This window comes from Caloenas nicobarica, chromosome 6 (genome assembly GCF_036013445.1).
Source record: "Caloenas nicobarica isolate bCalNic1 chromosome 6, bCalNic1.hap1, whole genome shotgun sequence".
In the NCBI taxonomy this organism is placed as follows: domain Eukaryota; kingdom Metazoa; phylum Chordata; class Aves; order Columbiformes; family Columbidae; genus Caloenas; species Caloenas nicobarica.
In genome coordinates, this window is record NC_088250.1 from 17,656,341 (window position 1) to 17,673,491 (window position 17,151).

Genomic DNA, 17,151 nt, shown 5'->3' on the forward strand with positions numbered 1-17,151 from the left:
TTCTCTGTAATGTCATGTTTTATATTTTCCTCACTTTTCAGACCCACCAGGTCCACCTTCAAATCCAAGAGTGACTGATACTACAAAGACAAGTGCATCTTTAGCCTGGGGCAAGCCTCACTATGATGGTGGTCTAGACATCACTGGCTATATAGTAGAGCATCAAAAGGAAGGAGAAGAGGAATGGATAAAAGACACGACAGGGACTGCTTTAAGAATCACTCAGTTTGTTGTTGCTCAGCTGCAGACAGGAGCCAAATACAATTTCAGAATCTCTGCCATGAATGCTGCAGGTGTTGGTGAACCAGCAATAATTCCAAATGTGGAAATCCAAGACCGGGAAGAGATTCCTGACTTTGAATTAGACGCTGAGCTAAGAAGAACACTTGTTGTTAGAGCTGGATTAACTATTCGAATTTTTGTGCCAATTAAAGGACGTCCAACTCCAGAAGTTACATGGACAAAAGATGATGTTTCACTCAAAGGACGTGCCAGTATTGAAAATACAGACTCTTTCACACTCTTAATTGTCACAGAGTGCACCAGATACGATGCAGGAAAATATGTAATGACTCTTGAAAATGCTGCTGGTAAGAAGACTGGCTTTGTAAATGTAAAAGTCTTGGATACACCAGGTCCACCAATAAACCTTAAGCCTAGAGAAATAACCAAAGACAGCATCACCCTCCAGTGGGATATGCCTCTGATAGATGGTGGTTCACATATAACAAACTATATTGTCGAGAAACGTGAATCGACTAGGAAGGCATATTCAACAGTCACAACTAACTGCCAAAAGTGTTCCTTCAGGATTCCTAATTTGGCTGAGGGGAGCGAATACTATTTCAGAGTGCTGGCTGAAAATGAGTATGGTATTGGTGAACCAGCTGAAACCACAGAACCAGTAAGAGCTTCTGAAGCACCATCCCCACCTGAGAGCCTTAATATTATGGATGTAACACGGAACTCAGTTAGCCTGGCTTGGCCAAAACCAGAACATGATGGTGGCAGCAAGATCACTGGGTATGTAATTGAAGCACAGAGAAAAGGAACCAACCAGTGGGCACACATCACCACTGTAAAAACACTGGACTGCATAGTAAAGAATCTCACTGAAAATGAAGAGTATACATTCCAGGTTATGGCAGTTAACAGTGCTGGAAGAAGTGCTCCAAGAGAAAGCAGGCCAGTTATTATCAAAGAGCAAACAATGCTACCAGAGTTTGACCTTCGTGGTATCTACCAGAAAACAGTCATTGCCAAAGCCGGTGACAACATCAAGATTGAAATCCCTGTGCTTGGTCGTCCAAGGCCTACCGTGACTTGGAAGAAAGAAGACCAGATACTCAAGCAAACACAAAGGGTAAATTATGAAAATACTGCAACTGCAACCATACTAACCATCAATGAATGTAAACGAAGTGATAGTGGTCAATATCCACTGTCGGCTAAAAATATTGTTGGAGAAGTTAGTGAAGTAATCACAGTTCAGGTTCATGACGTACCTGGACCTCCTACTGGACCAATCAAATTTGATGAAATATCATCCGACTTTCTTACGTTCTCATGGGAGCCTCCTTTGAATGATGGTGGTGTACCAATAAGTAACTATGTTGTAGAAATGCGTCAAACGGACAGTACCACATGGACTGAACTGGCAACCACAGTGATACGTACTACATTTAAAGCCACTCGTCTTACTACTGGAGTTGAGTATCAGTTCCGTGTTAAAGCTCAAAACAGATATGGAATTGGTCCAGCCATTACTTCAGAGTCTGTTGTTGCCAACTACCCATTTAAGGTACCTGGGCCTCCTGGCACTCCTCAGGTGATTGCAGTTACCAAGGAAACCATGACCATTAGCTGGCATGAGCCAGTTACTGATGGTGGAAGCCCAATTCTGGGATATCACGTTGAAAGAAAAGAACGAAATAGCATTCTTTGGCAGACTGTAAGTAAAATGCTGTTATCAGGCAATATCTTTAAATCAACTGGACTTACTGATGGCATTGCATATGAATTCCGTGTTATAGCAGAAAATCTGGCTGGGAAGAGTAAGCCAAGCAAGCCTTCTGAGCCTGTGTTTGCCCTAGACCCAATAGATCCACCTGGTAAGCCAATACCTCTGAACATTACAAGACATGCAGTTACACTGAAGTGGACTAAACCAGAATATAATGGAGGTTTTAAGATAACCGGCTACACTGTTGAAAAAAGAGACCTTCCTAATGGCCGTTGGCTGAAGGCTAATTTCAGCAATATACTAGAGACTGAATTCACTGTAAGTGGTTTGACAGAAGATGCTGCCTATGAATTCCGTGTGATTGCTAGGAATGCTGGTGGGGCTGTTAGTCAGCCCTCTGAGCCATCAGATGCAATAACTTGTAAAGATGACATTGACCCACCGAAGATAAGGGTGGATGCTAAATACAAAGACACTTTAGTGCTGAAAGCAGGTGAAGTTTTCAGACTTGAGGCTGATGTTTCAGGTCGCCCTCCACCAGCTATGACATGGACAAAAGGAGAAAAAGAACTTGAAGACACAGCAAAATTAGAAATAAAAATAGCAGATTTCTCTACTGTTCTTATCAATAAAGATTCTTCAAGAAGAGATGGTGGTGCCTATACGCTTACTGCAACAAATCCTGGTGGCTTTGCCAAGCATATCTTCAATGTTAAAGTTCTTGACAGACCTGGTCCCCCAGAAGGGCCTTTGGCTGTGTCTGAAGTCACTGCAGAAAAATGTGTGCTGTCATGGCTACCTCCACTGGATGATGGAGGAGCAAAGATTGACCATTATGTAGTTGAAAAACGTGAAACCAGTAGATTGGCGTGGACAGCTGTAGCCACAGAAGTTCCATTAACTAAAGTGAAGGTTACTAAGCTGTTGAAGGGCAATGAGTACGTCTTCCGTGTTATGGCTGTTAACAAATACGGAGTTGGTGAGCCTTTGGAATCAGAGCCTGTTCTTGCAGTAAATCCATATGTGCCACCTGATCCACCAAAAACACCTGAAGTTACAGCAATTACAAAAGATTCTATGGTTGTCTGCTGGGGCCATCCTGATTCTGATGGTGGAAGCCCAATAACTAATTATATTGTGGAACGTCGAGACAAGACTGGTCTACGATGGGTGAAATGTAACAAACGAGTTGTTACTGACTTACGTTATAAAGTTTCTGGACTGACAGAGGGCCATGAATATGAATACAGAGTCATGGCTGAAAATGCTGCCGGAGTCAGTGAGCCAAGCCCAACAAGTCCATTCTATAAAGCCTGTGATACCGTATTTAAGCCTGGTCCCCCAGGTAATCCCCGTGTTTTGGATAGCAGCAAGTCCTCAATTACAATAGCATGGAACAAACCAATATATGATGGTGGTTCAGAGATCACAGGTTACATGGTTGAGATCGCACTGCCTGAAGAAGACGAGTGGAAGATTGTAACTCCACCAATAGGTCTAAAGGCCACATCTTTTACCATCACTGATCTGAAAGAAAATCAAGAGTATAAAATACGGATATATGCTATGAATTCTGAAGGTCTTGGAGAACCTGCTCTTGTTCCTGGGACTCCAAAAGCTGAAGAAAGAATGCTACCACCAGAGATTGAACTTGATGCAGAACTACGTAAAGTTGTCACTATTAGAGCCTGCTGTACTCTAAGGCTCTTTGTCCCAATTAAAGGAAGACCAGCACCTGAAGTAAAATGGACAAGAGAACATGGGGAATCTTTGGATAGAGCAAGCATTGAATCAACAAGCTCTTATACTCTACTTATTGTTGAAAATGTAAATAGATTTGATAGCGGCAAATACATACTGACAATTGAAAACAGCTCAGGTAGTAAGTCAGCATTTGTGAATGTCAGAGTTCTTGATACCCCAGGGGCACCTCAAGACTTGAAAATAAAAGAAGTTACAAAATCATCAGTTACTCTTACATGGGAGCCTCCTCTCATAGATGGTGGCTCTAAAATAAAAAATTATATTGTTGAAAAGCGTGAATCAACAAGAAAAGCTTATTCAACTGTTAATGCAAATTGCCACAAAACCAGCTGGAAAGTCGATTCACTGCAAGAAGGCTGCAACTACTACTTCAGGGTCCTAGCTGAAAATGAGTATGGAATAGGCCTTCCAGTTGAAACTTCAGAATCCATAAAAGTATCAGAAAGACCACTTCCACCAGGGAAAATAACTTTGTTGGATGTGACAAGAAATAGTGTATCCTTATCTTGGGAAAAGCCTGAACATGATGGTGGTAGCAGAATTCTGGGCTACATTGTAGAAATGCAAAGCAAGGGCAGTGAAAAGTGGTCAACTTGTGCTACAGTAAAAGTTACTGAAGCCACTATCACAGGCTTGATCCAAGGTGAAGAATACATCTTCCGTGTTTCTGCTCAGAATGAGAAAGGTATCAGCGATCCTCGCCAGCTGGGTATACCAGTCGTTGCAAAAGATCTTGTGATTCCACCAGCTTTCAAACTACTGTTTACCACTTTCAGTGTTCTAGCAGGAGAGGACTTAAAGGTTGATGTTCCTTTTGTCGGTCGACCCAAACCAGCAGTGTTTTGGCATAAAGATAATGTGGCATTGAAGCAGACTACAAGAGTAAATGCAGAAAGTTCAGAAAACAACACAGTGTTAACAATAAAAGAAGCATGCAGAGAAGATGTGGGGGCATATTTAGTTAAACTTACAAACTCTGCAGGTGAAGCAGCTGAGACCCTAAATATTGTTGTCCTTGACAAACCAGGACCTCCAACTGGACCAGTAAAAGTAGATGAAGTAACAGCAGATAGTATTACCATTTCCTGGGAACCACCCCAGTATGATGGTGGTAGCTCTATCAATAATTACATTGTAGAAAAAAGAGACACTTCCACCACCACTTGGCAGATTGTGTCAGCCACTGTTGCAAGAACAACTATAAAAGCATGTCGATTAAAGACTGGCTGTGAATATCAGTTCAGAATCGCAGCTGAAAACAGATATGGGAAGAGTACCTATCTTACTTCAGAGTCAATCATAGCCCAATACCCATTTAAAGTTCCTGGCCCACCTGGGACACCTTTTGTAACAAATGTCACAAAAGACAGCATGGTGGTACAATGGAATGAACCAGTCAATGATGGTGGTAGCAAGATCATTGGGTATCACTTGGAGCGCAAAGAACGAAACAGCATTCTGTGGGCTAAATTGAATAAAACACCTATCCCAGATACAAAATTTAAAACAACAGGCCTTGAGGAAGGTCTTGAATATGAGTTCAGAGTTTATGCAGAAAACATAGTGGGCATTGGAAAGGCAAGTAGAGGATCTGAATGCTATACTGCACACGACCCATGTGACCCTCCAGGTCGTCCAGAACCTATAATTGTCACAAGAAGCTCAGTAACACTTCAGTGGAAGAAACCTGAATATGATGGTGGAAGTAAGATCACAGGCTATGTTGTTGAAAAGAAGGAGCTACCAGACGGTCGTTGGATGAAGGCAAGCTTTACAAATGTCATTGATACCCAATTTGAAGTAACTGGTCTAGTTGAAAACCAGAGGTATGAGTTCCGTGTTATAGCGCGAAATGCTGCTGGTGTTTTCAGTGAACCATCTGAGAGCTCAGGGGCAATTACAGCAAGAGATGAAGTAGAACCACCTCATATAAGTATGGATCCAAAATACAAAGACACTATTGTAGTGCATGCTGGCGAGTCATTCAAGCTTGACGCTGATGTTCGTGGCAAACCAATACCTTCCATTCAGTGGCTAAAAGGTGATCATGAACTGACAAACACTGCTCGTATGGAAATAAAAAGTACCGATTTTGCAACAAGCCTTAGTGTGAAGGATGCCATTAGAGTTGACAGTGGTCAGTATGTACTACTGGCAAAGAACGTTGCAGGTGAAAAGAAAGTTCCTGTTAATGTCAAAGTTCTTGATAGACCTGGACCACCAGAAGGACCTGCTGAAATTACAGGCATTACTGCTGAAAAATGCATACTGTCATGGAAACCTCCGCTACAAGATGGTGGTAGCGATATTTCACATTACGTTGTAGAAAAAAGGGAAACCAGTCGCTTGGTGTGGACGGTTGTTGATTCTAATGTGCAAACCCTAAACTGCAAAGTTACAAAACTTTTAGAAGGAAATGAATACGTTTTCCGCATCATGGCGGTAAATAAATATGGCGTTGGTGAGCCTCTTGAGTCTGAACCAATACTCGCAAAGAACCCATTTGTAGTGCCGCTTCCACCAAAGGCACCAGAAGTCACAGCCATTACCAAGGATTCTATGATAGTTGTATGGGAAAGGCCAGCCTCAGATGGTGGTAGTGAAATCCTAGGCTACGTCCTTGAAAAACGAGACAAGGAAGGTATTCGCTGGACAAGATGTAACAAACGCCTGATAAGTGAATTGCGATACAGAGTGACTGGGCTTATAGAAAATCATGATTATGAGTACAGAGTCTCAGCTGAAAATGCTGCTGGTCTTAGTGAACCAAGCCTACCTTCCACTTACTACAAAGCGTGTGATCCTGTTTACAAGCCAGGTCCACCCAATAATCCTAAAGTTGTGGATGTTACAAGATCTTCAGTTTTCCTTTCATGGGGTAAACCTATCTATGATGGTGGCTCTGAAATTCAGGGATACATTGTGGAAAAATGTGATGTAAGTGATGGTGAATGGGCAATTTGTACCCCTCCAACTGGAATTAAAAATACTCACATGGAAGTAGAAAAATTAGTGGAAAAACATGAATACAAGTTCCGCATATGCGCAGTTAATAAAGTGGGAGTTGGAGAGCATGCAGATGTTCCAGGTTCCGTTGTTGTGGAAGAAAAGATGGAGGCACCAGACCTTGACCTTGACATGGAATTAAGGAAGATTGTAAATGTGAGGGCAGGAGGTTCCTTAAGATTGTTTGTTCCCATCAGAGGTCGTCCAACACCTGAAGTAAAATGGGGTAAAATGGATGGTGAGATCAGAGAGACAGCTATTATTGATACCACTAGCAGCTTTACTTCCCTTGTTCTGGACAATGTTAACAGATTTGATACTGGGAAGTATACTCTGACTTTAGAAAACAGCAGTGGAACAAAGTCTGCCTTTGTCAGTGTAAGAGTACTGGATACCCCAAGTGCACCCGTTAATTTAAAAATCAGGGAGATCACTAAGGACTCTGTTTCACTTTCATGGGAGCCTCCTCTCTTGGACGGTGGAGCAAAAATAAAGAATTACATTGTTGAAAAGCGTGAAGCAACAAGAAAGGCATATACAGCTGTTGTAACAAACTGCCACAAGACTTCATGGAAAGTAGATCAACTTCAGGAGGGCTGCTATTACTTCTTTAGAATCTCTGCTGAGAATGAATATGGAATTGGCCTCCCTGTGGAAACAAGTGACCCAATTAAAGTTGCTGAAGTTCCGCAGCCTCCTGGGAAAATAACAGTGGATGATGTCACAAGAAACAGTGTCTCGCTAAGCTGGGCAAAACCTGAACATGATGGTGGCAGCAAAATCATACAATACATTGTTGAAATGCAAGCAAAGGGTAGTGATAAGTGGTCAGAGTGTGCTCGTGTAAAAACACTTGAAGCAGTTATTACTAACCTAACTCAAGGGGAAGAATACCTTTTCAGAGTTATGGCTGTAAATGAAAAGGGTAAGAGTGATCCTAGGGCACTTGCAGTCCCAATTGTTGCCAAAGACCTGGTGATTGAACCTGATGTAAGACCTGCTTTTCACAGTTATAGTATCCAAGTGGGACAAGATCTGAAAGTAGAAGTACCAATTCAAGGTCGACCTAAACCAACTGTCACCTGGGTAAAAGATGGCCAGCCATTACGGCAGACAACAAGAGTCAATGTTAGCGATATGGCTGATCTCACTATATTGAACATTAAAGAAACTAGCAAAGAGGACAGTGGCACTTATGAAATCACTGTGGCTAACGTTGTTGGGCAAAAGTCTGCCTCTGTTGAAATCATAACTCTAGACAAACCTGACCCTCCAGTAGGACCTGTGAAGTTTGATGAAGTAAGTGCAGAAAGTATTACCCTGTCTTGGAATCCCCCAGCATACACAGGCGGCTGCCAAATCACCAACTATATTGTTCACAAGAGAGATACAACAACCACTGTTTGGGAAACAGTTTCGGCTACTGTTGCAAGAACTACACTGAAGGTGACTAAACTGAAAACTGGTTCAGAATACCAGTTCAGAATATTTGCCGAGAACAGGTATGGGCAGAGCTTCGCATTGGAATCTGCACCCGTTGTAGCACAGTACCCCTACAAGGAACCAGGACCTCCTGGCACACCATTTGTGACAACAGTTACAAAAGACTCCATGGTTGTACAGTGGCATGAACCAATAAATGATGGTGGCAGCAGAGTGCTGGGCTACCATCTTGAGAGAAAGGAGAAAAACAGCATTTTGTGGACTAAAGTGAACAAGACTATTATTCAGGACACGAGTTTTAAGACAAATAACCTTGAAGAAGGAATTGAATACGAGTTCCGAGTTTCTGCAGAAAATATTGTTGGTGTAGGCAAAACAAGTAAAGTTTCTGAGTGCTACGTAGCGCGTGACCCCTGTGATCCTCCAGGTCGCCCAGAAGCTATCGTAATAAAAAGAAGCTCTATTACTCTACAGTGGACCAAACCAGAATATGATGGTGGAAGTAAGATTACTGGTTATATTGTAGAGAAACGTGACTTACCAGATGGTCGCTGGATGAAAGCTAGCTTCACAAATATCATTGAAACTCAGTTCACTGTAACAGGGCTTACTGAAGACGAAAGATACGAATTCAGAGTAATTGCAAAGAACGCTGCAGGTGCAATAAGTAAACCTTCTGAGAGTACAGGACCAATAACAGCAAGGGATGAAGTTGAACTTCCACGAATTTCAATGGATCCAAAGTACAAAGATGTAATTGTTGTAAATGCTGGTGAAACATTCAGACTTGAAGCTGATGTTCACGGAAAGCCACTACCAACCATTAAGTGGTACAAAGGAGATAAAGAGCTTGAGGAAACTGCTAGATGTGAAATAAAGAACACAGATTTCAGTGCATTAATTATTGTAAAAGATGCTATTAGAGTTGATGGTGGACAGTACATTTTAGAAGCCTCTAATGTTGCAGGAACAAAGAGAGTACCAGTAAATGTAAAAGTCTTGGACAGGCCAGGGCCTCCAGAGGGCCCGGTCCAAGTGACAGGAGTTACATCTGAAAAATGTTCATTGGCATGGGCTCCTCCTCTTCATGATGGTGGCAGTGATATTTCTCATTACATTGTAGAAAAGAGAGAAACTAGTCGCCTGGCATGGACTGTTGTTGCTTCAGAGGTTTTACCTACAATGCTGAAAGTAACAAAACTTTTAGAAGGAAATGAATATGTTTTCCGTATTATGGCAGTTAACAAATACGGGATTGGTGAGCCATTAGAATCTGTGCCAGTAATGATGAAAAATCCATTTGTGGTTCCTGGACCACCCAAGGCCTTGGAAATTACTAACATCACAAAGGATTCTATGACTGTCTGCTGGAGCCGGCCAGATAGTGATGGAGGCAGCGAAATCATAGGCTACATTGTAGAAAAGAGGGACCGAGCAGGCATCAGATGGATAAAATGCAATAAACGCCGAATTACAGATTTGCGATTAAGAGTTACAGGATTAACAGAGGATCATGAATATGAATTCAGAGTTTCTGCTGAAAATGCTGCTGGAGTGGGTGAACCAAGCCAAGTTTCTCCTTACTTTAAAGCTTGTGACCCCATGTTCAAGCCTGGCCCTCCTACAAACGCTCATATTGTGGATACCACCAAAAGTTCAGTTACACTTGGTTGGAGTAAACCTATTTATGATGGTGGTTGTGAAATCCAGGGATACATTGTAGAAATTTGTAAAGCAGATGAAGATGAATGGTCACTTGTTACTCCACAGACAGGTATACGTGCCACTCGATTTGAAATCAAAAAGCTTACGGAACATCAAGAATATAAACTACGAGTGTGTGCCCTCAACAAGGTTGGTGTAGGCGAGCCTGCATCAGTTCCTGGTACTATTAAACCTGAAGACAAACTTGAAGCTCCAGAACTTGATATTGATTCAGAGCTAAGGAAAGGGATAGTGGTTAGAGCTGGCGGGTCTGCTAGGATTCACATACCATTCAGGGGACGACCAACACCTGACATCACATGGTCTCGAGAAGAAGGTGAATTCACAGAAAAAGTTCAGATTGATAAAGGCATAAACTACACGCAACTTTCAATTGACAACTGTGATAGAAATGATGCTGGAAAGTACATTCTTAAGTTGGAGAACAGCAGCGGTTCTAAATCTGCATTTGTTACGGTAAAAGTCTTGGACACACCAGGCCCACCACAAAACTTAGTGGTAAAAGATATAAAGAAAGATTCTGCTGTATTATCTTGGGAACCACCCATTATCGATGGTGGTGCAAAAGTAAAGAACTATGTAATAGACAAGCGTGAGTCAACCAGGAAGGCATTTGCAAATGTAAGTGCTAAGTGTGGCAAGACAAGTTTTAAAGTTGAAAACCTTACAGAGGGAGCAATTTATTACTTCAGAGTTATGGCTGAAAATGAATTTGGAATTGGTGTTCCAGCTGAAACCACGGATGCTGTCAAAGCCTCAGAGCCACCTCTGCCTCCTGGAAAAGTAACACTCACCGATGTGACTCAGAGAAGTGCATCCCTTACATGGGAAAAACCTGAACATGATGGGGGTAGCAGAATTTTGGGATACATTGTTGAAATGCTGCCTAAAGGAGCAGAAAAATGGAGTGTTGTTAGTGAGACAAAAACATGCAATGCGGTGGTGTCTGGTTTGAGCCCAGGACAGGAATATCAATTTCATGTGATTGCCTACAATGAAAAAGGCAAAAGCGATCCCAGAGCACTTGGAATTCCTGTGATAGCTAAAGACTTGACAATTGAACCAAGTTTCAAATTGATGTTTAATACATACAGTGTACAGGCTGGAGAAGACCTGAAGGTAGAAGTACCATTTATAGGTAGACCCAAACCTACTATTACTTGGACAAAAGATGAGCAGCCACTGAAACAGACAACCAGATTACACATTCAGGATACATCAACATCAACTATCTTAAATATTAAAGAAAGCAACAAAGACGACTTCGGTAAATATACAGTAACAGCAACAAACACAGCAGGTACGGCAACAGAGCACCTGAGCATAATTGTGCTGGAAAAGCCTGGCCCACCACGAGGACCTGTCCGCTTTGATGAAGTTAGTGCAGACTTTGTTGTTTTATCATGGGATCCACCTGATTATACTGGCGGCTGTCAGATAAGCAACTATATAGTAGAAAAGCGTGACACAAGTACTACTACATGGAGCATCGTGTCAGCAACTGTTGCAAGAACAACTATCAAAGCAACAAAGCTTAAAACAGGTTCTGAATACCAGTTCAGGATTACTGCTGAAAATAGATATGGGAAGAGCTCTCCTTTGGATTCTAAACCAGTTGTTGTGCAATACCCCTACAAGGTGCCTGGGCCACCTGGAACACCATTTGTAACAGCAGCTTCCAAGGACCATATGATTGTAGAATGGCATGAACCAGTTAATGATGGAGGAAGCAAAGTTCTTGGCTACCATCTTGAACGTAAAGATAAGAACAGCATTCTTTGGACAAAACAGAACAAGTCACTCATTGCAGACACCAAATATAAAACAGATGGCCTTGAAGAAGGTCTTGAATATGAGTTCAGAGTTTCTGCTGAAAACATTGTTGGCATTGGCAAAGTCAGCAAAGTGTCAGAATTGTACGTTGCCCGAGATCCTTGTGACCCGCCTGGCCGCCCAGAAGCCATTGTTGTTACAAGAAATAATATCACGCTGAAGTGGAAAAAACCAGAATATGATGGTGGAAGCAAAGTAACTGGTTATATTGTAGAAAAGAAAGAACTACCAGATGGTCGCTGGATGAAAGCCAGCTTTACAAATGTATTGGAAACAGAATTTACAGTAAGTGGTCTTGTTGAAGACCAACGATATGAATTTAGAGTAATTGCAAGAAATGCAGCAGGTTGCTTGAGTGAACCATCTGAAAGTACAGGGCCCATTACTGCCAGAGATGAAATTGAAGCACCAGGGGCTTCACTGGATCCTAAATACAAAGATGTCATTGTTGTTCATGCTGGAGAAACCTTTGTTCTTGAAGCTGATATCCATGGCAAACCTATTCCTGACATTACATGGTCAAAAGATGGAAAAGACCTTGAAGAAGCAACTGCAAGAATGGAAATTAAATCTACCATTCAGAAAACAACTCTTACTGTCAAAGACTGTATAAGAGTAGATGGAGGTCACTATACTCTTAACCTTAGAAATGTTGGTGGCACAAAATCTATACCAATCACTGTAAAAGTGCTTGACAGGCCAGGACCTCCAGAAGGACCTTTGAATGTTACAGGTGTCACTGCAGAAAAATGCTACTTGGCATGGGCTCCACCTTTACATGACGGTGGTTCTAATATCTCACATTATATCATTGAGAAGAGAGAGACAAGCAGACTTTCATGGACACAAGTAGCAACAGATGTGCAGGCTCTAAGCCACAAAGTAACTAGACTCCTTGCTGGCAATGAGTACATTTTCCGTGTAATGGCAGTGAACAAATATGGAATTGGCGAACCCTTGGAATCTGAGCCAATTGTGGCTCGTAATCCATACAAACCCCCTGGTCCTCCTTCGACACCTGAAGTTTCAGCAATCACAAAAGATTCTATGGTGGTAACGTGGGGTCGCCCAGAAGACAATGGGGGAGCTGAAATTGAAGGTTACATACTTGAAAAACGAGATAAAGATGGTATCCGGTGGACCAAATGCAATAAGAAAAGGCTTTCAGACTTGCGATTCCGAGTAACAGGTCTTACCGATGGGCATTTCTATGAATTTAGAGTTTCTGCTGAAAATGCTGCAGGGGTAGGGGAACCCAGTGAGCCATCCATTTTCTATCGTGCTTGTGATGTATTATATCCACCAGGTCCGCCAAGCAATCCAAAGGTTACAGACACTTCCAGGTCATCAGTTTCCCTTGCCTGGAGTAAGCCCATTTATGATGGCGGTGCTCCAGTTAAGGGATATGTAGTAGAAGTAAAAGAAGCTGCTGCTGATGAATGGACTATCTGCACCCCACCAACAGGCCTACAAGCAAACCAGTTCACTGTAACAAAACTTAAAGAGAACCAGGAGTATAACTTCCGCATCTGTGCCATCAACTCAGAAGGAGTAGGAGAACCTGCTACTATACCTGGTACAGTCATAGCAGCAGACAAGATTGAACCTCCTGAAATTGAACTTGATGCAGATCTCAGAAAAGTAGTCACTGTACGTGCTAGTGGTACACTACGCCTGTTTGTCACCATCAAAGGAAGACCAGAACCTGAAGTTAAATGGGAGAAAGCAGAAGGAACAATTAGTGAGCGAGCCCAGATTGAAGTCACCAGTTCCTATACAATGCTGGTCATTGACAATGTGAATAGATTTGATAGTGGCAGATACAATCTTACTTTAGAGAACAACAGTGGCAAAAAATCAGCTTTTGTTAATGTCAGAGTACTTGACACACCTAGTGCACCTATAAACCTGACAATCAGAGAAGTGAAGAAAGATTTTGTAATATTAGCCTGGGAACCACCACTTATTGATGGTGGAGCTAAAATTACCAACTATGTAGTTGAAAAGCGAGAATCCACAAGAAAGGCATATGCCACAATTACAAACAACTGCACTAAGAATTCCTTCAAAATTACTCAACTACAAGAAGGATGTAGTTATTACTTCCGTGTTCTAGCTGTAAATGAATATGGAGTTGGCTTACCAGCAGAAACACCTGACCCAATTAAGGTTTCTGAACCACCTTCTCCACCTGCAAAGGTTGTTCTTGTTGATGTGACTCGCAACTCTGTTTCAATTAAATGGGAAAAGCCAGAGAGCGATGGTGGCAGTAAAATTACTGGTTATATAGTAGAAATGCAATCTAAAGGAAGTACAAAATGGAGTGCATGTACACAGGTGAAAACATTAGAAGCAACAATAACAGGCTTAAGTATGGGAGAAGAATACAGTTTCAGAGTGATTGCTGTTAATGAAAAAGGAAAAAGTGATCCAAGAGAACTTGGTGTCCCAGTCATTGCAAAAGATATTGAAATCCAGCCATCTGCTGAACTCCTTTTCAACACGTTCACTGTGAAAGCTGGAGATGATCTTAAGATTGATGTGCCATTCAGAGGGCGACCTCTTCCAACGGTTAGCTGGAAAAAGGATGGGAATCCCTTAAAAGAGACAACCAGGGTAAATGTTCAGACATCAAAGACTTCAACTTCGCTGTCCATCAAGGAAGCTTCAAATGAAGATTTGGGACATTATGAATTACATCTTTCAAATACTGCCGGATCAACAACAGCTTCTTTAACTGTAGTTGTCCTTGACAGACCAGGACCACCAACTGATGTACATATTGATGAAGTTAGTGCTGATAGTGTAACTCTGTCTTGGAAGCCTCCAGCTTATGATGGTGGGTGTCATATTAGCAATTACATTGTGGAGAAGCGAGACACTACCACAACAACATGGGATGTAGTATCTGCAGCAGTTGCTAGAACGTCAATTAAAGTATCTCGACTCACCACTGGCTCTGAATATCAGTTCCGTGTTTGTGCAGAAAACCGCTATGGGAAAAGCACTTATGCTAATTCTCCTTCTGTTGTGGCAGAGTATCCGTTTAAGCCTCCAGGACCACCTGGAACTCCTCAGGTGGCACATGCAACTAAAGCTTTCATGATTGTAACTTGGCAGGTACCAGTTAATGATGGAGGTAGCAGAGTACTAGGATATCACTTGGAGCGTAAAGAAAGAAGCAGCATTCTTTGGACAAAAGTCAACAAGAGCCTTATAACTGATACACAAATGAAAGTTACAGGTCTTGATGAAGGACTGCTGTATGAATATCGTGTGTATGCTGAAAACATTGCCGGAATAGGCAAATGCAGTAAATCATGTGAACCAGTTGCTGCAAGAGATCCATGTGATCCTCCTGGTCAGCCAGAAGTGACCAATATTACAAGAACAAGTGTCTCATTGAAATGGGCTAAACCAGAATATGATGGTGGAGCTAAAGTAACAGGATATATTATCGAGCGCAGAGAATTACCAGATGGTCGTTGGTTAAAATGTAATTTTACTAATGTGCAAGAAACATACTTTGACGTAGGTGGACTTACAGAAGACCAGCGATACGAATTCCGCGTGATTGCTAAGAACGCTGCTGGACTCTTCAGTCAGCCATCTGAATCAACTGGACCTGTAACTGTAAAAGATGATGTAGAGGCTCCAAGAATTATGGTGGATGCCAAATTCAGGGATGTTGTAGTTGTGAAAGCTGGAGAAGTGTTCAAAGTCAATGCTGATCTTGCAGGACGGCCAATACCAGTGATTTCATGGACAAAGGATGGCAAGGAGCTTGAAGGAAAAGCCAGAGTTGAAATAGCCTCAACAGATCACACTACTGCAATAACCATTAAGGACTGTATCCGAGGTGATTCAGGACAGTATGTACTAACATTACAAAATGTTGCAGGAACAAAATCTTTGGCAATTAATTGCAAAGTACTTGATAGACCTGGCCCACCTGCAGGCCCATTAGAAATAAATGGCCTTACTGCTGAAAAGTGCCATTTATCATGGGGACCCCCTCAAGAAAATGGTGGTGCAGACATTGATTATTACATTGTAGAAAAACGTGAGACCAGCAGAATTGCCTGGACACTCTGTGAAGCAGAGCTTAAAACAACATCCTGTAAAGTGACAAAACTACTGAAGGGTAATGAGTATATTTTCAGAGTAATGGGAGTTAACAAATATGGTGTTGGTGAGCCTTTAGAAAGTGTGGCTGTCAAAGCCCTAGACCCATTTACAGTTCCAAGTTCACCTACATCTTTAGAGATCACCAGTGTGAGCAAAGATTCAATAACTCTGTGCTGGGCAAGACCTGAGTCTGATGGAGGCAATGAGATCTCTGGCTATGTAATTGAAAGGCGTGAGAAAACTAGCCTAAGGTGGATTCGTGTAAACAAAAAGCCAGTTTATGATTTAAGGGTGAAATCATCTGGTCTTCGTGAAGGATGTGAATATGAATTCCGGGTTTATGCAGAAAATGCTGCTGGCCTTAGTCTTCCAAGTGAAACCACACCATTGATACGGGCAGAAGATCCGACCTTCCTCCCATCTCCCCCATCTAAACCTAGGATTATGGATTCTACAAGGACAAATATCACAATTGGTTGGACAAAGCCACTGTTCGATGGAGGTGCTCCAGTAACAGGATATACAGTTGAATACAAGAAAACTGATGAAACTGACTGGACAACTGCTATTCAGAACTTAAGAGGCACAGAATACACCATAACTGGCTTAGTATCAGGCTCTGAGTATGTCTTTAGAGTGAAATCCATTAACAAAATGGGTGTCAGTGAACCAAGTGATGTCTCGGAACCTGAGGTGGCAAAAGAAAGAGAAGAAGAACCTGCCTTTGATATTGACAGTGAAATGCGGAAGACTTTAATTGTAAAGGCTGGTGAATCATTCACAATGACTGTTCCTTTCAGAGGCAAACCAGTCCCAAATGTAACATGGAACAAACCAGACACTGATCTCCGCACGCGAGCAAGCATCGATACTTCAGATAATCGCACATCTCTAACTATTGAAAAAGCAACAAGAAATGATTCAGGAAAATACACATTAACATTGCAAAACATCCTGAACACTGCTACCTTGACTTTAATTGTCAAAGTTCTTGATACTCCTGGCCCACCATCTAATATTGCAACAAAAGATGTAACTAAAGAATCTGCTGTGTTATCTTGGGATGTTCCTGAAAATGATGGTGGGGCACCTGTAAAGAACTATGTTATTGAAAAACGAGAAGCTAGCAAAAAAGCATGGGTCACTGTGACAAACAATTGTCATCGCCTGTCCTACAAAGTGACTGGTTTGCAAGAGGGTGCCATTTACTACTTCCGAGTTTCTGGAGAAAATGAGTATGGTGTTGGAGTGCCTTCTGAGACCAAGGAAGGAACAAAAATAACGGGTAA

The 17,151-nt window shown here is 42.0% G+C and overlaps 1 protein-coding gene across 27 annotated transcripts in view; it reads left to right on the plus strand.

The window, feature by feature from the left end:
* TTN (titin) overlaps positions 1-17,151 on the plus strand; it is a 245,118-nt gene that overhangs the window by 199,678 nt on the left and 28,289 nt on the right. For all 27 annotated transcript variants that reach the window (XM_065637181.1, XM_065637152.1, XM_065637169.1 and 24 more), the window contains one exon: positions 42-17,147. In XM_065637181.1, the coding sequence (XP_065493253.1) occupies positions 42-17,147 (17,106 nt within the window). The remainder of the gene's footprint in view (positions 1-41; positions 17,148-17,151) is intronic.